This window comes from Cladosporium halotolerans (assembly GCF_011745625.1).
Source record: "Cladosporium halotolerans strain TM138-S3 chromosome Unknown Sca4, whole genome shotgun sequence".
Taxonomy (NCBI): domain Eukaryota; kingdom Fungi; phylum Ascomycota; class Dothideomycetes; order Cladosporiales; family Cladosporiaceae; genus Cladosporium; species Cladosporium halotolerans.
The window spans coordinates 915488-933167 of record NW_027191455.1 but is presented as its reverse complement, the minus strand read 5'-3'; the positions used below and the strand labels follow the sequence as shown (position 1 = coordinate 933167).

The 17680-nt window shown below is 57.5% G+C and overlaps 8 protein-coding genes across 8 annotated transcripts; 3 read left to right on the top strand and 5 right to left on the bottom strand.

Annotated features, from left to right (window-relative positions):
* The first annotated feature begins 1346 nt into the window (after positions 1 to 1346).
* WHR41_01800 (uncharacterized protein) lies at positions 1347 to 4024 on the top strand. Its single transcript, XM_069370406.1, has 6 exons — positions 1347 to 1621; positions 1676 to 2136; positions 2187 to 2484; positions 2541 to 2857; positions 2905 to 3225; positions 3277 to 4024. The coding sequence occupies exons 1-6, from the start codon at positions 1508 to 1510 to the stop codon at positions 3836 to 3838; spliced, it is 2073 nt and encodes a 690-aa protein (XP_069232586.1). The 5' UTR covers positions 1347 to 1507; the 3' UTR covers positions 3839 to 4024.
* A 74-nt stretch (positions 4025 to 4098) lies between these two features.
* On the bottom strand, positions 4099 to 5565 carry WHR41_01799 (uncharacterized protein). Its single transcript, XM_069370405.1, has 3 exons — positions 4872 to 5565; positions 4572 to 4812; positions 4099 to 4517 (listed from the first exon to the last, which is right to left on the bottom strand). The coding sequence occupies exons 1-3, from the start codon at positions 5412 to 5414 to the stop codon at positions 4228 to 4230; spliced, it is 1074 nt and encodes a 357-aa protein (XP_069232903.1). The 5' UTR covers positions 5415 to 5565; the 3' UTR covers positions 4099 to 4227.
* A 345-nt stretch (positions 5566 to 5910) lies between these two features.
* On the top strand, positions 5911 to 7389 carry WHR41_01798 (uncharacterized protein; the record flags this gene model as incomplete). Its single annotated transcript, XM_069370404.1, has 1 exon — positions 5911 to 7389. One exon carries the CDS (start codon positions 5911 to 5913, stop codon positions 7387 to 7389), a length of 1479 nt encoding a protein of 492 aa, XP_069232904.1.
* On the bottom strand, positions 7212 to 8955 carry WHR41_01797 (uncharacterized protein). Its single transcript, XM_069370403.1, has 2 exons — positions 8216 to 8955; positions 7212 to 8161 (listed from the first exon to the last, which is right to left on the bottom strand). Exons 1-2 carry the CDS (start codon positions 8481 to 8483, stop codon positions 7500 to 7502), a joined length of 930 nt encoding a protein of 309 aa, XP_069232911.1. The 5' UTR covers positions 8484 to 8955; the 3' UTR covers positions 7212 to 7499.
* Positions 8956 to 10481: 1526 nt separating this feature from the next.
* WHR41_01796 (uncharacterized protein) lies at positions 10482 to 11150 on the top strand (the record flags this gene model as incomplete). Its single annotated transcript, XM_069370402.1, has 1 exon — positions 10482 to 11150. One exon carries the CDS (start codon positions 10482 to 10484, stop codon positions 11148 to 11150), a length of 669 nt encoding a protein of 222 aa, XP_069232912.1.
* An 813-nt stretch (positions 11151 to 11963) lies between these two features.
* Positions 11964 to 13718, bottom strand: WHR41_01795 (uncharacterized protein). Its single transcript, XM_069370401.1, has 4 exons — positions 13426 to 13718; positions 13279 to 13361; positions 12800 to 12969; positions 11964 to 12730 (listed from the first exon to the last, which is right to left on the bottom strand). The coding sequence occupies exons 2-4, from the start codon at positions 13299 to 13301 to the stop codon at positions 12243 to 12245; spliced, it is 681 nt and encodes a 226-aa protein (XP_069232909.1). The 5' UTR covers positions 13302 to 13361; positions 13426 to 13718; the 3' UTR covers positions 11964 to 12242.
* A 366-nt stretch (positions 13719 to 14084) lies between these two features.
* Positions 14085 to 15510, bottom strand: WHR41_01794 (uncharacterized protein). The gene is made up of 2 exons (XM_069370400.1): positions 15262 to 15510; positions 14085 to 15206 (listed from the first exon to the last, which is right to left on the bottom strand). Exons 1-2 carry the CDS (start codon positions 15344 to 15346, stop codon positions 14341 to 14343), a joined length of 951 nt encoding a protein of 316 aa, XP_069232910.1. The 5' UTR covers positions 15347 to 15510; the 3' UTR covers positions 14085 to 14340.
* Positions 15511 to 16171: 661 nt separating this feature from the next.
* On the bottom strand, positions 16172 to 17488 carry WHR41_01793 (uncharacterized protein; the record flags this gene model as incomplete). The annotated part of the gene is made up of 4 exons (XM_069370399.1): positions 16172 to 16791; positions 16850 to 16936; positions 16985 to 17239; positions 17356 to 17488. 4 exons carry the CDS (start codon positions 17486 to 17488, stop codon positions 16172 to 16174), a joined length of 1095 nt encoding a protein of 364 aa, XP_069232907.1.
* Between the last annotated feature and the right edge of the window lie 192 nt (positions 17489 to 17680).

Here is a 17680-nt window from a genome sequence, read left to right as displayed (position 1 = left end):
AAATCCCGCATGCCTACCTGCGTAGGGATCAGCGTCTTGCGTCGGTGGCGCCCGAATTGAATCCAGCCGTGTGAGGGCTGCCACGCTCCAATTGGATAATCTCGCTTCCATTGTGAGTGGCCGGGTGAGGCCGTGCTGTTGCACTAATAATAAGCCACTATTTTGGGTGTATCGGCGGACAGTCCTTTCAGCTTATTGTCCCTGGCATACCGTGGGTAACAAATGCTTTCCTCTCTCTCCAGAGCCGTCTTCGAAATCCAGATGGCTTTCCCGAATCCTCCTAGAGCGGGTACAGGTTCCGGAATTCTCGATATGCGTGCTGTTGTGCAGAATTTTGTCTTCGCGCAGCATGGTGAGAAGCGCATTGAGCGCCCGGCGCATGAGGTCTTCCAGTCGGGTTGAGCGAGCGGTGAGGGTCGAACGGACTTATGTAAGGGTCAGGGCACCTCAGCATGATCGTTTCCTCAGACGGAATGAGTGAGGCAGCGAAATCCACTTCGAGGCCCGCGTATAGCTACCATCGTCGAGCACCTAACCACATTATCCCACCTCCAAGGGTCAAGGAAGGCGAACATGGAGTACTGGCTGACTGGAAGTAAAACAGGGACGGGTCCACCACCTCTTGCCTCATCTACGAGCTTCTGTGCGTGAAAAACGCTCATGTATTTTGACGAGCAAGGGGTCTGTCTTGCTCGGTCATGGCCATGCGAAGGTCTGGCTGGTGGCACGATCAGGTCTTGTCGTAGGCCGAATTACTCAGGCCCTAACGGTACAATGGAGGTTTTGTTACACGGCGCCACTAAGGCAATTGCATCTGCGACAAACAAGCATGTGAAGTATAGGGCTTGAAAACTTCATGTCTCAACTCGCATGAAAAGCATTTGGTGGAGGCGGAGACAGCGCCGCAACCGAGCTTGCCTGGCGGACTGGAGTCCGCTCAGGAGTGGGAACACACCGTCGTCGTGAAGACGCATGGCAACTTATAAGCAGCAAACGCATCTGCCCTCGCCGAGCCACGAGTCTCGATTGTGAATGACCGTACAGGACATGTCGGGTGGGGAGGCGGTTGCACCGAACTTTACTGATGGGGACGAGACGCCATGGATGATCTACTGTACAATCTCTTCTCGCTCGCGTACCTTGCCGCACGTCCGGGCCCATAACTGAGCGAACATGTGGTTCGAGGGAAGATAAAAATGGTTATGTCATCGGTATAGGATGCTGCGTGGTATTTCACAGTACGCTTGCCTTGGCCTTCCAACGCTGCGTCGGCCTCGGAGTGGCTGACCGTGAGAGTTGGCGCTCTCCGGTTGCGCCAAGCCCCGCAGCGTGCTGGCCAGGCGTGCTGTGGAAGCTTGGAGGGAGCCTTTGGAGCACGGCTTGAGTTCGCGTGAGTTTCATTCGGCAACCCGCAGATCGCCCTCTCGTCAAGACGGCCGGGCCCACGCAGTCGACGTTCAGACTCGTGGCTAGCATCTCGCATGCCTCCTGTGCGCGAGTGACGGACATGGACAGGTTTGGTGAGTTTCAGACTGGCCAAAGCTTGACGAGCAGGAAGCGCAAGAGCTCTGGGAAACCTTCTCTCGCGGCATGCCACCGCTGCAGGCGGGTCAAACGACGGGTGAGTGCCTCGCAGAGAAAGCGAAGAGATTGCGACCAGCGTTGACAAGCCCAGTGTGACAGCGAGCGCCCTGAGTGCGGCAATTGTCGTCGAGCAAATGTTGCTTGCGAGTACGACACTGATGCTCCCAGCGAGAGTAGATCGAAAGCCATTAAACGCCAACACGGCGATCTCCAGTCCCTGCATGGCTTGTTCAGAGACAGTCTCAATTGGCTGCAATGTCAAGACGCAAATACTGCCCTGTCCTGTCTGGAGAGAATGAGGCAATCTGAAGACTCAATTAGCGAATTATGTTCAATTGCCTCAGCCGAGCGTGCGCAGCTTATCCCTGCCCAAATGAGCTCGAACAACATATACACGGAGATGTCGCCATCACTGCACAGTATGCTCGATGTAGAACTCACATTTTCTCACCCTGTCGCATTTCCTTGGTTGCTCAAGGAAGGCCTGTCCTCATCAGAAGAAACACCTGCGCAGCCCGATAGGTATACGTTCGAGCAAAGCACGTCAACAAGGTCCGTAGCCCAACCTTTTGCATATCGGCTCTCAGTGCTCATATGAACAGCGAGTCTCCTGCGGTGCTCCAAGGTTTCCAAAGTAGCGATAGCCATGGCACCTCTCCTGATGACCGCGAGAGCTCCTTGACGGTCCCTGGCAGTCGCTTGGCCAACTTGAGTATCCATTTCTGGACACAGGTTCCGATCACAGACGCACTCGCAGCAGAACTTCTCTCATCGTATTTCAGAGTGGAACACCCCGTCTACGGATTCTTCGATGAGCATCTCTTTGTCAAAGACTTGTTATCCCAAAACGTACAATTTTGTTCGCCTCTCTTAGTGAGTGCTATCCTCTTCTGGGCATGTGTAAGTCCGTCAAGTTTCTGTTATCAGGAAATCTCACAAATCATTAACATGGCCAGTGTACCTTCCGTCCAATCTACCATGCGGCTTCTGATTTTATAGGGGCATTCCTTAGTGCATCACAGCGGCTCTTGATGGCTGAAATATCATCCGATACTCTTCTGAACACCGCATCTCTGATGATACTCTCGCTCGGCTCGATCTGCTTCGGTAAAAATAGGCTCGCAACAAAATACATGGCCGATGGTCTCAGAATGGCAGAGCGCTTGCATCTTCTCGGGGAAAATCGTGACAGTGTTGAGCAAATGGGGTCTTTATCGCGAGACGAGGTCGCAATGGCAACATTCGTCGCCTGGGGTGCCTTCAACTGTTCCACGTAAGTGGCCCGCCTGAGAGACGATGTTACGTCCACTAATGAAGCAGGGTCCGTCTCGTACATTTCCATGATATGATCTCTGGCGCCTTTACGACCTTTCCACCTCTTCTCCCAATCCCGGGACGAGATGGCTCTCTGGCAGGTTCACCCACGCTCACCAGAGCCGCTACCTTTCCGTACTTCTGTGAATTCTGGCAGATCGCACACGAGATAGGCGCATTCTATTACTCGAGCCCAGGCCCTCTTTATCTTCATGTACCGCTGGCATATGCCGAATCTAAGTTCCGCCGTCTGCTGCAATGGTCAGAAAACCTGCCAGCACACCTCGCAAGGTCCGAATCGATGCCGCACAACGTCGCTGAGATGCAGTAAGTGCGCTGACCATCCCACTCGGTATACATGATCTGACTGGTGATCAGCATTTGCTTCCACGCAATGATCATGGACATCTTTCGCCCTTTCATTTCCCAAAGACAGCTCATCTCCACCATCTCATCAAACCCTCGCCGACCGGAAACGATCTTCGCGCTGTCTCTCAGCCACCTCAGAGATCTCACACAATACTACTACGAAACCTTCAAAGGCACGGCAGAAGCCTACACCGTCTCCTGGGTCCACGGACCCCTCTACGTCGCGCCAGCCATCCTGCGCTACGAGAAGCCCGAGACCCGGCGCGAGAGCTTCCTCCGCTGCATGCAGACGTGTACCGGCCTGGTCGAATCGCATCCGGTTTTGGACGGGTTCGTTCGGGCGCTGTTCGGCATGGCGGTTGCGGCGGAGGTCTTCAGTTCGGCGGAGGCGGTGGAGCGTTACAGCCACTTCAGGGTCAAGGGCGAGGAGAACGGGCGTGGAACGCGCGCGGAGACGGGGTTTGTCGTTGATCAGGATTTGGCGACGGAGAATCATGATTCGGCTGTTGGGGATGTGCTTGCGAAGAAGTTTGATGAGATGATGGTTGCTGAGAGGAGAAGATGCCATTAGTCGAGTATTTCGGCAGTTTCGGTACGTCTGGGAAAGACAAGCCATGTGTTGAATGACCTACGCCCATGTGAAGACATTCTGCCGCTTACTTTTCAATAGAGGACAGGCCCCTCAAGTCGTGACTATGAGAGATTGAACCCCCTGACTGGTGGAAATTCAACAAGATGACCGCACTGCGGGTGCTCGAAGAGTGACGGCTAAAGTACTTTCGAGCTTTCAATTGTCGCCACTCCAAGTTGACACTCCGAGTGGATTGAACATGGTGTAATCCGCTTGTATGTGTGATTACAGTAGCGCTACTTCCAAACAAGAATATTAGGGTAGTGACAGGCTAGATTCCAATTTCAGGAAACTTCGGACAAGAGTCACCCGCAACCTCACCTGCAAGCTCAGAGCCGTGCAGTCATCCAGCTCTCAATAGCTTCCGTGCTCTCTTCCTTGCCCTTGTAGCCGAACATCTTATGAGCAAGCCAGCCCACGTGAGCGCCACCCTTGGTCTTGACGTACTCAGTCTGAGGGTAGCTGGCCTTGAGCTTCTTGACGATGGCATCGATGCTGTCGATGAGAACCTCCGACTCGCCACCCCAGACAAACATGCCCTTGATCACCTTGTCGAGGCCGGAAAACCAATCTGCAGGCGCCAGGATCGGCTGGTTGTAGTTGTCGTCGGGTGCTGATCCTATTTGTAGTTGTCAATAGAATATTCTGTACGCAAGAAAAAAAATCAACCTACCCATGAAAGCAGAAGACCACCGGTTGGCGGCCGTCTCACAGACAAAATCGCTTCCTTCGTTGCGTTTGACGGAATCGTCGTCTGTGGCAAATTTCACCCATGGCGACGTGATGACCGCTCCTGCCAGGGGTCCGGGCAGCTTGATACGAAGGTCCTCTCCAAGGCTAGGATGAGGGTGCAGGATGTGGGAGAATAGAGCCAGCGCTAGATTGCCACCCGCTGAATCGCCGCCGATGAAGATCTATAGGGTAGCATGTTAGCTGTCAAGGATCCTGAATGAGGTGTCCAAATGCCACCAACATCTTCGGGCTTCTTGCCCTCCGTCTGCAACATCCAAACAAGGCTTTCAGCGGCTTGCTTGAGCTGCAGAGGATATTGACCCTCCGGGGCACAGGTATATCCGAGGACTGCGACAGCAATCTTCTTCGTCTTGGATAGCTCAGCCTCGAGGTCAAAGAGCCACGCCAGATGCGCGGGCGAAATGGAGTTCACATATCCGCCGCCGTGAAAGTAGAGGAACACCTTCTCGGCGCTCTTGTTGCCGATCCAGTGAACTTTGACACCACTAGGAAGGACGGCTGTGTCGGGCTGGAAGTTCTTTGCGCGAGCGAAGTCGAGATAGTTAGTCTCGGTCGGAGGCGCCAGCCACTTCTCATGAGGAATGGTCACGTTTGAGAGGACATAGCGGGCCACTGCATACGCGAAGTCCTGGAAGGCGGTCGGTGGTTTGACATCGCTGGTCAATGGTCGAGTCGCCAGACGGAGGAATCCGAGAGACAATCCAACAGCAACATGCGGTAGCAGAGTGAGCTTCTCAACTAGAGTGACATTCTGAGTGGCCATTGTATTGGTCGGATGTTCCAATTGGCTATAGCCGTGTGCAGCTCAAAGAAAGTGCCGATAGAGAGTAATTATATGCGGGCCCGGGTGACGATTGAGACTACTGACAAATGACTGCGGATACCAGCCTGTCCAGACGCGCAAAGGAATTAGAGAATAGCAAAGAGAGATGCCGAGGTGTTCTTCACATATCCACCTAAACGAGTGCCTGGGGCCCCACCTTTCAGCAACCGAAAGCTCGCACCTGGGGCGGCGAGCCGCCTAGATGACGCCACGCGTACCCACCTCTTCAGCTTCAGACTCCAAGCGAGATAGCAGCGGGTGGCATTCTCAATCCTGATGAATAGCGACGGACCATTCGGATCAAATGTCTACCTAATAATAACAGTCGCCAAGCCTCGTCTCAACTATCCTCTCACACTCGGTCCACCACGTGCTAGTCTGTTTGAGGTAGTCAACCTTGGTCGCTTTGAATCCAGGAAACGCCCGACTTGCCAGGATGGCAACACTCAATGCATTGCCGGAAGAATTACAGCTGCTTATCATCGACTTCTTAGACGTGCAATCTCCCTCCTCGCAAAAGCTACGGCAGGAACCCGCTCTCGAGCTGACAAAGAGCGATGATCAAACTTTGAAGAACGTTTCCTTACTGTCAAAATGCTGGCGAAGGCTAGTGTTGCCGGTTCTGTTCAAGTATGCCCGGCTTCGTCTTGATGCCTCTCCGAAATATGAATGGACTACATGTAAAGCATGCAATACGAGGGCAATCTCCAACCCGACGAGCGTCATTGACCTGGAGCCTGAAGTTGATGGAGTCGACCAGTACCATGTTGACATGGTGAGAGCGGCATTGGCACGGTGCAATGTCAATCTGAAGGCCGGCTTGCTAGATGACGAAGCGCAGCAGATGGGTGAGATGGCATTCGCACTCAAAGAACGCATACAGCCCTCAACGGCCCTCTCGTGGATCCCACGCTTCTACCATGGTCTACAAGACTTCATTCAATACCTAATTCAGCACGAGCTCACCTCTGTAGTCGACAGCTTCGTGCTCTACACTGGCCCAATGCTCGAACAGAAACTCCGTCGTTTTCCCCACGAAGCCGCCGACCGAGACTGGCGGTACGCAGCGAGCGCAGCTTTCTGGGCCCATCTCTTATCCATCATCGACCCATCCACCATCACCATCCTCGCACCACCCACAGACCTCGCCTGCCTCGCCAACTGCGCAATCGACACCTTCGGCGACTGGGCCTTCACCGACATGGAATACCACATCCTCTCCCTCACCCAACCAAAACCCACCTCCAACCAACCCCCCCGCACCAGCCCCAGTCAACCACCAAGCTACTCCACCCTCCACCCCATCCCGCCAACCTACCCCTCCGCCTCCCCCTCCAGCATCCTCGCCCTCCGCCCCTGGACCCACCTCAGCCTCAACGAAGGCTCCTTCCTCAAAGCCTACGGGACCTACGAGTTCTTCGAGCGCGGCCCGCCCTCGCTCATCGCCTCCATCAAGCAGAGCACCCTGCACCCGGCCTCCCGCCTGCCCGCGCTGGCCTCGCTGTCCTACACCGCGATCTTCCCCTTCGCGACGCACGCGGACTTCGCCGCCCTGCTGCCGCGGATCGGGAAGCTGAGCCTGCAGCTCGCGCCGCGCCGCGAGAGCACGATCCTGCACGAGCGCGCGCGGCTGGGCAAGGCGGACCTCGCGGACTGCTGGACGGAGCTGGCGGCGGCGTACGCGGGGCTGGCGGGGGCGCTGGCGTCGGTGCGGAGGGTGGGGGTGGGGGGGTTGGAGGGCGGGGACGTGGGTTGGGATACGAGGATGGCGGGCGTGCGGGTGCGGGAGCTGGAGGTGCTGGATTTGTGGACGCCGGGGATGAGGGGGGAGCTGGACGAGATTTTCACGCCGCTTTGTTTGCCGGTTTGGGTGGAGAGGTTGGAGGGGGTTTATGAGAGGATGGGAGGGGTTTGATCGGGCTCATTGGGCTGTGGATGGGCTGAACTATACTATTAGCAGGCGCTGGGAGACCTGAATTAGGGAGGATCGCAAAACGCCTTGCAAAACGACAACAGCCTCGCCTCTCAAAACCGATGAATCTCCTTCTTGGCCAACCCCAACTCCGCCAGAACTCCCTTCTTCCCCGCAACCGCCTCCTCCATCGCCGGCGGCCCGCACAGAAACACCTTCGTGCCCTTCTCGTCCCCGAAAGCCCCACCACACCGCGCAATCGCCTCTTCCACCAACCCCCGATTCACATACCCCTTCTTGAACATCTCCGCACTCCCCAGCGCAGCAACATCCGTCTCCTTGCCGGAAACCGCATAAGTGACACTAAACCGCTCCGGGAACTCCGCCCGCAGCGCCTCCAGCTCTTGGCGCAGCACAATATCCCGCGGCCCGTTGACGCCCCAGAGCAGCTGCACGGCCGTCTGGTCGCGGGAGTCAGCGGTCAGGATCTCGCGTGCGAGCGAGTAGATGGGCGTGATGCCGGCGCCGCCGGCGATGAGGATGACGCTGCGCGGTTGCTGCGGCGAGGGCTTGTAGGTGTAGCCGGGGATGGGGCCGCGGACGGTCAGGCTGTCGCCGGGCTGCAGGCTGTGCATGTGGGTTGAGGCGCGGCCGTTGGGGTATTGTTTCACAAGGAGGGTGAGGATGCCTAGTTGGTGGGGTGGTGATATGGGCGTGTAGGGGCGGAGAGTGGGGAACCAGGCGCCTTGGGCGGTGTGTTGGGTTAGGATGGCGGCTACAAGGGGAGTCAGTTGGGGGACTTATGCTGTTTCTGTAGTGGTTGTATTACATGAAGCTGGCACGCCGCTGATTTCGCTTTCTCCACCGGGAAGGTCGAAGGTAATGCGCTTAGTGTCGTGGTTGACCTGCTCAACTTGCTTGACTTTGAGCTCGCGGGAGAAGAGCATTGTGCGTGGGAACGTGAGCGTCTTTGAGGGCTCCTTGAATGCCGAGTCCAGACGAAGCGGTGCTGGGCGCGACACGTACAGTGCTGTGCCTACCACCGCCGTAGCGGCGGCGGTTGTGACGATGCGTTGTCGAGCAAATATGGCGGCCATTGTTGATGATTGCTGGAGCTAGGTGGTATGTACGTGTACGAGAGGAAGAAGATTTCAGAAACAGGGGTACAATTGACAGACTAAGACGCGAGTTGCGCAAGCAGATGTTCGATTGCTGAGGTATTCGGCTGCTCGCGTTTGGAAATGTCCGAAGGCGTGTATTGGCACTTGGCTCGGGGAATGAAGTACGTCAAGACGGGTGATTTGCGTCGGTGTTTATACTGAAGCGACAAGAAACTGTCGGGCATACGGTGTTTCCCTACCTAGAGGCTGTCGGCGGGAAGGGCAAATTGCTATCCGACGAAGTGAGTGCTGCACGACGGCGTCCTGCGATGAACGGCTGAGGCTGAGCTCAGAGCTGAAGCGAGTGAACGAAGTCCGAAGTCACGTGCTCGCGTCGTTAGCCCAAAACAGCTAGGGTCGGCATTCGTGTTTCCGAGCTTCCGCTGGGCGTTGCATGGCAGCCTCAGGCACAAGGCAACACTGCAGAACAGACACCGAAAATCCGGCTCCTGCTGTGCCACGCCGGTCTCACCTGGGCAGCCTGCTTGACTAATTTCCACCGTCTGACGGGAGCACCACACACAGGCGGTCTGCGGCGTTGTTGGAAGGACAGCTCGCGGGCTGACATGTGACTTCGCGGTCGCCGGCTTATGCCTCCTGGAACGGATGACGCTGCCAACATGTGTCGCCGTCGACACGCTCCGCTGCGCCTCCGCACTGGAGTCCGCGCACTGCTGGCTTGGGCACGCTCGTCCCTCGGCCTCAGCAACGCAGCCATGCGGATGGACTCGTTGAGATGCGGCGTGCGGTGGGATGCGCTACCTGCGCTACCACACAGCGACTGCGAGGTACGGCAGGTCGAGCCTCGATGTCTCTCGGTCACTACTGCGGGCACGGCCAAGGCTGCTGCATGGACGCCCGAGTCGAGCGTGACAATTCCCGGGCGACGTCCGTGGAGGGTGGAGGGGCGTCCAGCGTCCAGCGTCCAGCGTCCAGCGTTCACCGCGTCTCGACCCGGGCGCGAACCCACCGGCTCGTGTGTCTCGAGCCCACCCGCTCGTCTTCGCCCACCCCAGCAGCTGTTCGGCCGCACTCGGGAGGGCGGTTTGCGAGCCCCGTGTGGAGCCGCGGCGACGTCGTGGGCGAAGGGCGAACCAGCGGGTGCGGCGTTGTGGGCAGGCCGTCGACCAGGGCCACCGTTGTGCAGTAGCGCGCCCGTCGACGGTGCGTCGAATGGCCGCAGGCGGAGGCGGCCACTGGCGTCAGTCGAGGCAAAAAAATCGAAACGCACGCTGGCCCGCGCGGGCTGCCGAGGCTGCCTCAACGGCCATCCGCGCGGCTCGCGCAGGTACTGCCGGCGCCAGCACCGACCCCTGGCGAATCACACGTTGCTGGCCCGATCCGCCAAACAGCCTTTTTGCGAACGTCGGCGCCCTAGGATCCGCGTACCTGCAGCTGTCCATTCACGACGCTTCATGTCTTGCGAGTGGAACGGTACAATGCAGGCACCGATCCGTTTTGCGATTCTGGAACGCACGGCGGGCCTCGCTCGCACATGCGGCACTCGCTCGCGCTCGCAGTCACCGCATGGCGGCCGTCAAGCGCTGGTCACACTCCACACCCCATTCGCTCCCATTCGATGAGCCTTTCGTGTACACGCCCGATGTCGCGGATTGCGCCGCCGTGCAACAGTGGTCGGTTGAGCGCGGCGGCGATCTCAATTGACCGACGCACATGTTGCGCACGCTCTGCGCACATGTACTTAAGTTTTTCTCTCACCCACGTGAACGCGTTTCCCCCTCTCCACCATCTTTATATTGAACATTCGTGCCCTTGGGTTCCAGGAGAATCACCATCAGTCCTTCCCTCACTTTCGCAGCACGCGACCGTCTGTCTCTTCACTCAATTCCCTGACATTCTTTCCCTTGCGCTCTAGCAGCAGCACCACAGTCCCTTCAAGAGCACGAATCATTCAATAGGAAACACTCCTTCAAAATGTACTTCTCTGCCGCCACCGTCGCTGCCTTCGCAGCCAGCACCGCCGCCTACGCCATCCCGGCCAAGCGCGACAGCGGTATTTCTATCACTCCGCACGACAAGTACTCTTCCTCCGTCGGTGTGCTCGGTTGCAAGATCGACACCAACCGCGTCGCCTACTGGCCCAGCTCCGTCGACTGCGACAAGGTCTGCGTCAAGGTCAGCGCCAATGGCCGCAGCGTCAACCTCCTCAAGATCGACACCTCCGGCGGTGCCTACGACATCTCCTACGACGCCTGGAACTACCTTAACACTGGCGAGGGCGCCGAGGAGAACCCGACCATGGGCGGCGGCATCCCCGCCACCTACGAGGACGTTGACATGAGCGAGTGCGAGGACCTCCTCAAGACCGACGACAAGTCCCTCGCCTTCACCGCCGCCAACGCGATGAACTTCGTCTCCAGCTGCAAGGCCTCCGACTCCTGGGTCGGCAACAACTTCTCCCTCTTCAACATCGCCAACTCCGCCTGCACCCTGGGCGAGGATGAGAGGTGCGAGTACCCCGACCTCAGCAAGGGCAACCAGCCCACCTGCCCTCACCAGCTCGGCATCCAGACCCCGATGGAGGGCGAGGCCGTCCAGGACATTTCCTACGGCACCGGCAAGACCGTCAAGGCCCTGCAGTAGATTCGTCGAATCTCACTGCCCCACACTCCTTTGAACCATACATACACAAAAGCAAACGCGCCTCCGAACTCGGCAGGATCCTGAGAACAAGCACAAAACTATGGCCCGACGCCACCGACAACAGCAGGAATCGAACCGCGACGCGCGCCACTCCTTGTTTCAGCGAGCTAGTCTTTGCGAAACGGGAGCGCGCAGTCCGCACATCATTCCCAGATCACGAACGAACCAGCCATACGACATATCACGACAAAATACCAAAAGCATGGGTTAGGCAGCGAAGCGAGCTCTTCTGCGCCTTCCCCGACTCATCGGGACTACGAATTTTACGAGGGCATTCTTGGGGAACACATCATTGGAGATTCAAGAAACACTTCACTTCTTCGGGAATCGATTTTCTTTTCGAATCGATCCTCCATTTTTCATTCGCTTCTACCACAGTCGCTACCAGTGCGAGACCTCTTTTAGGCATTTGCTGTCGTTTTTGGTGTGTTATTTCGTTATACGTATAGAGAAAGAAATCGAAGCAAAAGTTCAAGTACTACGTTTCCATGCCTCCCAACCGTTGTCTGCCGTGTGAAGTGCAACACCTGACTTTCATCGATGCGCTGATGTCGTGCGCTGGCCGCCAGCGCTGAGGGCTCGTGCACCTGCGGTCAACTTCCAAGCCAAACAAACAGCGCCGATCCGGGCTCGAAGCCGGCCGTGTCTCATCAAAGCCCGACAGTGCGACGACGACAACAACAACAACAACAATGCACGCACAGCAGATAGAATTACACAGCGAGACATCGGACGAGACTTTGGGACGGATCGCACAAGCAAATCAGAGCAAGACTCCGTTTCAGTGTTCGTTTGTAGCTAGATATGCCACTCTGTCATTCATTACTGCCCCCGGAAATTCAGCCCGGATTGTCGCGCTGCTGTGCAAAGTCCCTCCCGTAACGCCGAAACCAAAACACTGCAGTAGTCCCGCAGCCCGTACCGCCCTATGCTCGACATGAAAGAAACAAACTCGGCTGCCACAAGCAGTCCCAAAAACCACACCTTACTCCATGCCCACCCCCCTCCCGTCCGTCCCATCTCACACACTCCTCAATCACTCCTCAACATACTCTCCACCAACTCCCCCAAAGGCCCATACCACTCGCTCCTCTTCCCACCCCTCCCCTCCTCCGCGAGCCCAAACTCCTCCACAAACAGCACATAGTGCTTAAACCCCGTGTTCAAATGCGGCTCGAGGCCCAAGCCCCTCACGACCGTGTAATGGTGGCAGTAGATGTGCGCGTAGACGCGGTACAGGCGCTTGAAGATCTGGCGGACGTTCCTCTCGAAATCCGCGGGGAAGGGGACGCCGGGGGCGGTGGGGAAGAGGTTCGCGTTGGACAGGTGCGCCGAGGTCCAGGTCAGGAGGTGCGAGATGTAGGTCGGGGCGGGCAGGCGCGTGGGCTTGGGGAAGGCGGGCGGGTCGTGCCAGAGGTACTCGAACTCGTCGGTCGCCTTCATTTCGGGGCAGGAGGTCGGGGAGCAGAACTCGGTGATGCTGCCGTAGAGGAGGTTGATTTGGTTGTAGAAGTCGACGACTGTTGGGGAGAGCGAGGGGTTAGTTGGTGGGCTGGGAGGGATCACTCTCGGGTGGGGGGCTAGGTTACCATTGACGGCGAGCCACTCGTTCCTATCCTCGCCTTCGGGCAGCTGCACGCATTTGCGCAGGCTGTTGCCGCCGAGCGTCGCGTCGGCGAACTGCTTCAGCTGCCATGTGCTCGTGCCCTTAGCGCGCTTCTGGCTCTGGAAGGTCTGCCTGTTGCGGGCATTGGAGTTGCTGTTGTGCGTGAAAAGGTCAGCCTGCTTCGCTATTTGCGCCAGCCCGTATCCCAAGCCCCGCTGCGCCTCGTGGAGCCGTTGCTCCTGCCGTCGTGTCGGAGACGGGTACTGCGAGCCCAGGCTGCTGGTCGATGTGTCCGAGAAGAACGTCTGCAGCTGCCGGTGCAAGGGACTCTGGTAGGTTGAGTCCGGGCTGCTGGGCAGCTGGAGGTGGGAGTGCGACTCGGACTCGACGAGCACGTTGCTCTGAATGGCGGGCAGGGGCTTAGGCGAGGCGGGGTATTGCGGTGGAGAAGACTGTACGAACATTGTCTGAATGAAAGAAGTCATCGCGACGACCTTCTCGCGTGGGCGGGCCGTATATGGAGGTGTGTGGTTGGAGGGGTTGACCTGTGAACATTCCGGGCGGTCAGCAGGGCGACGGGAATGCAGGGACGGGGCAGACGAATCGTACTCTGTGTATCGGGTCAACTGGCGATATCTTGCTCGTTGAAATTGGGATTGAAAGAGCGAAAGAAGTAAAGGTGGTGCAGGTGATGTTCTCTCAGCAGTGTCTCCATCGGCCACTTGCCATGGTCTCGCTGCTGCCCTCCACGCCAAGACATCAACAATGACGTCCCTGCCGGTTGCTAGCAGCAGTTCACCAAGCAGCCACGGCTTCGGGCAGAGGTCATCTCACGTCGGCAGACTTTTAACGCGTTCGACAAGCCATCCTTGCCAATGCGCAAACTTTCATGAGAACATGCAAGGGTGGGCATATGTGCAGTGTGATTTGAGATGTGGCATAAACCGCGCGCAGACCCATACATGACTTGCGCAGTCATGCAATAATATTGACATGCGCGTCTCGATGTGCTCAACACGTCCACTGCATCCCATATCCTTGCAGGCCAATATCACAGGGAAAGAAGGCACGTGATAGCGGGGAACGTATGTGGCTGACCGTCGGCAACAAAGCAGTGATGGTGTGATGCGTCAGGCGGCCGGACAAAGGGAGGCGCGCGGAAGAGCACCAGCTTTGAACCCGGTACACATGATAGGAGTGAATTCATACTGTAACCCTCTCTTAGAGATAATGTAGTATTCAAATGGGACTTCAAAAATCACAGGCGATGTTTTAGAAGAATTTCGTTGGTATTATTAGTGGCGTACTGCCGTAGTGTAACGAATCTGCATCCAAACAGTCTTGGAAACGCGTGCGCTTTCAATCCACCTCCTTTTCCCGACTCCTTGCTGCTTCGGCAGCTAGTCCCATCATTACAGGTGGCATTATAGTGGTATCTCGCTCGTAAATATGTGCATAGAAACAAACGGAAAGGAAAAGCAGCTGGCCAGTGTCATTAGACTAACTGCGTGAGGGCTCGAGAGCCTAGTAGTTGGTGGCAGTGCCGGTGGTGTAGGTAGGTTGGGTGTTGTCGTAACCATACGGGTTGACACCGGTGCCCTGGGGCTGAGTGTAGTAGCCTCCGTGAGCGCCGTGCGGCGCGTGGTTCTGGTGCGTGGTGTTGTAACCGTTGGCGCCATCAACCTTGTCATACGCATTGCCGTTGGAAGCGGCGACGGTGCTACCAGTGTAGCCGGTCTCGTGAGAAGGACGAGTGTCAGGGTGGCCAGCGGCGAGACCACCAGCGCCAACCGCAGTGCCAGTGGCGCCAAGCTCAGTGTCCCTGTCCGCAGTGGTGTTCTTCTTGCGGTTCCAGAATGCGCGCTTCTTGCCAGGGCCAGAGGTGTAGTTGTTGGCGGGGCTGGGGCCGAAACGCTTCTCCTTCTTGTGCTTGCGGACAAGAGCAATCTGCATGAGAGCGGTGATGACGAACAGGAAAGCAGCAATGATGCTCACGGCGAAGGCGGCGGTGTTCAGGCGGCAGGCAGTACGAGGAGAAACCGAGTAGGTCAGGTTCTCGCCAGAGCCAGTTCCGATACCACCAGAACCGAAGCCATCAGAGCGGTTGGCGTTGGCGTTGCCGGTGCCAAGAGGGGTGTCGACGGTTCCAGTGCAAGAGCTGGCGCCATCGCGGGTCAGAACGGCGAGGGCGATGAAGCCGCCGACGAAAAGGATGTCGAGAACAATGGCAGTGAAGGCGAAGAAGCTGATGCCGCCAAGGCAGCAGGTGAGGACAGTGGCGGCGATGGTGTACAGGACAGCAACACCCGAGATGCCCTCGACGGCCTTTTGCCAGGTGGGGATGCCCTGGTTGCGGTCGGCGCGCACGCTCAGGAAGTAGGAGTAGATGCCTGGCGGATTGTCAGCTGGCGTGAACTTTTGCGCTCGCGCGAATGGTCAACATACCGAGCACGATGCCGGCGCAGCAGAAGCAGAGGGCGTAGAGCGCGGTCTGCAGCAGGCGCAAGAAACCACCCTTGATGAGACCCATGGTGGAAGGTGTAGTGTAAGGGTGTGCGTGGCGTGTGGCAAGAGTGCTGTCGCAGGAGGTGAGGTCAAAACCAATGTATGGGACCTTTTTCGCAGGTCGACGAGAGTAAGTGCAGGATGCGGGTGTTGCAAGGCTGTTGGGGTGAAACGGCGCAGTTTAATAACGAGGCGCGTGCGAGCGTGCGCTTGCGCAGCAGGCCTTTTGGGTCACAGACCGATGACGTCGCTCGCGCCAGGCGGGCCAGGGACTGGGCGAACAAGGCGGAGCGCCAGTCACGGCCACGGCCAGCACAGCACGGCCACTGCCACCACTGCCAGACTTCTCCCGCACGCCTGCGCCGCCGAGAATCCTCATTTCACCCAACGCGCTATGCGGTACGTAGACGGCGCAAGGTTGTGACGGCCTCAGCCACACCCCCATCGAGCGCGTCTATCGCGAGAAGCGTTGCACCTTTTGGGCGACCCGATAGCCGCCTGCGTGCCCGTGATCGCCCCCTGCCTGGTATACGCACCGCGATGACGACGAAACCGCACGGCTCGTTTTGGCTAGGCCCCACGAAACTTGGACAATTGACTTTGTAGCAACCCAGAGCCCACTGGTACAGTGCCATCACCACCTTCCTCTCTGTGCATTCGCGTGTTTACATCGACATCATCGCGCCAACTCTGTTAGACAATAGCTCGAATCGGCCTCATGGAAGACATCTTAATCGTGGACACGGCCACCAGATCTGCTCTGTTCTTCTGATCCGTAATGGCATACACGTGCCTGCCTACCCATCGAAAGTCGCAGTAGCTACACTAGCATCCTTGGGGCCAAACACCCTCACGTCTCTCCAGACCCTGCGCGCACCAGGATCTTGACCTGCCTGTCCTTGTCCTTGACCAGCGCCCTGAATCCCTGCTCGACGACCTCGTCAAGGCCGATCTTCTTGGTGATCATGTTCTCCACATTCTCCATGCCGCCCGAGGAGATGGCAGCCAGCACCTCCTGAAAGTCGCCCTTCTGGTACGTTGCAGTAGCCACCCACTTGCGCTCGCGGAAGATCATGTCGTTTGGCTGGAGCGTGAACGGCTTCTCCCAGATCGCGATGTTCACGACCGTGCCGCGAGCTCGCACGGCTTTGACGGCCTGGTCGAGAGCAGCCTGCACGCCCGCGGCGTCGAAGCAGACGTGTGCGCCTTTGCCGTCACACAGCTCGCGGCACTTGGCTACGATATCGTCTTTCGTCGGGTCCAGCACGTGGTGTGCGCCGAAGTCTGCCGCGTACTGCTTGCGCATGGATGATACCTCGGACACGATGATCTTGTCGCAGCCGCGCGCCTTGAGCGCTTGGATGACAGAGAGGCCGATGGGGCCGCCTCCTAGAACAAGTGCTGAGTCGCCGACCTGGAAGGGGGAGATGCTGACTGCGTGCCAGCCGACTGAGAGCGGTTCGACGAGCGCTGAAGGAGTCAGGTTAGAGTCGACTAGGTAAGTGATGGGTTATGTCGAAGAGCTCACCTGCAACGTCCAGAGGCACGTTGTCTGGGATCTTGACAATGCAATACTCCGGCACGACGACCTTCTCAGAAAGCCCTCCGCCCCAGCCTACCCAGTGTCAGCAAAGCTCAGTCTGTCGCACACGACATCACTTACCACTCAACCCCACAAATCCATTGTTATCACAGCAGTTGATCAGTCCCTCCTCGCAAGATCCGCACGTCCCATCGTATATGATCGGCTGTACGCACACCCTGTCTCCAACCGCAACGCTCTCCGACACGCCCTCGCCCACCTCCTCAATCGTACCGCTGAACTCATGTCCGAACGTCAACGGAATAGTCTCTCCCGTAACCGGGTGCGGCGTGGTCGGACAGAGCGAAGGTCCGCCTAGGAACTCGTGCAGGTCGCCGGAGGGGAGTTAGCATGTTGCGTCGTTTCATCTGTACCAGGGCTCTAGACCAACTGCGTGCTTAGATTAGTTTCTGACACACTGTCATCTCAACCCAAAGGCGCCGAGCTTACCCTTCCACAAATCCCGCACCACGCAGGCCGGACCTTGACCTGGCCCTTCCCACACTCGGGCTCCGGCACGCGCTCGAAGCGCAGGTCCTCGCGGCCGTGGAAGCGCACGGCGTTCATCATCTTCTCCGAAGCCATAGCTGTTCGTTTCGCCGTGGCTCGCGTATTCTCTGATTGATAGGAAGCTCCGCTCAAGCGTAAATATCACAACATCAATGTCCCAGCACAGGCACAATCTCACAGCAAAGATAGAGGACCAACGACAAAGTAACTAGACAAAGGAAACGAAACCACCCTCATTCCCCTCCTCGTCCCCTCACTCCCTCATAA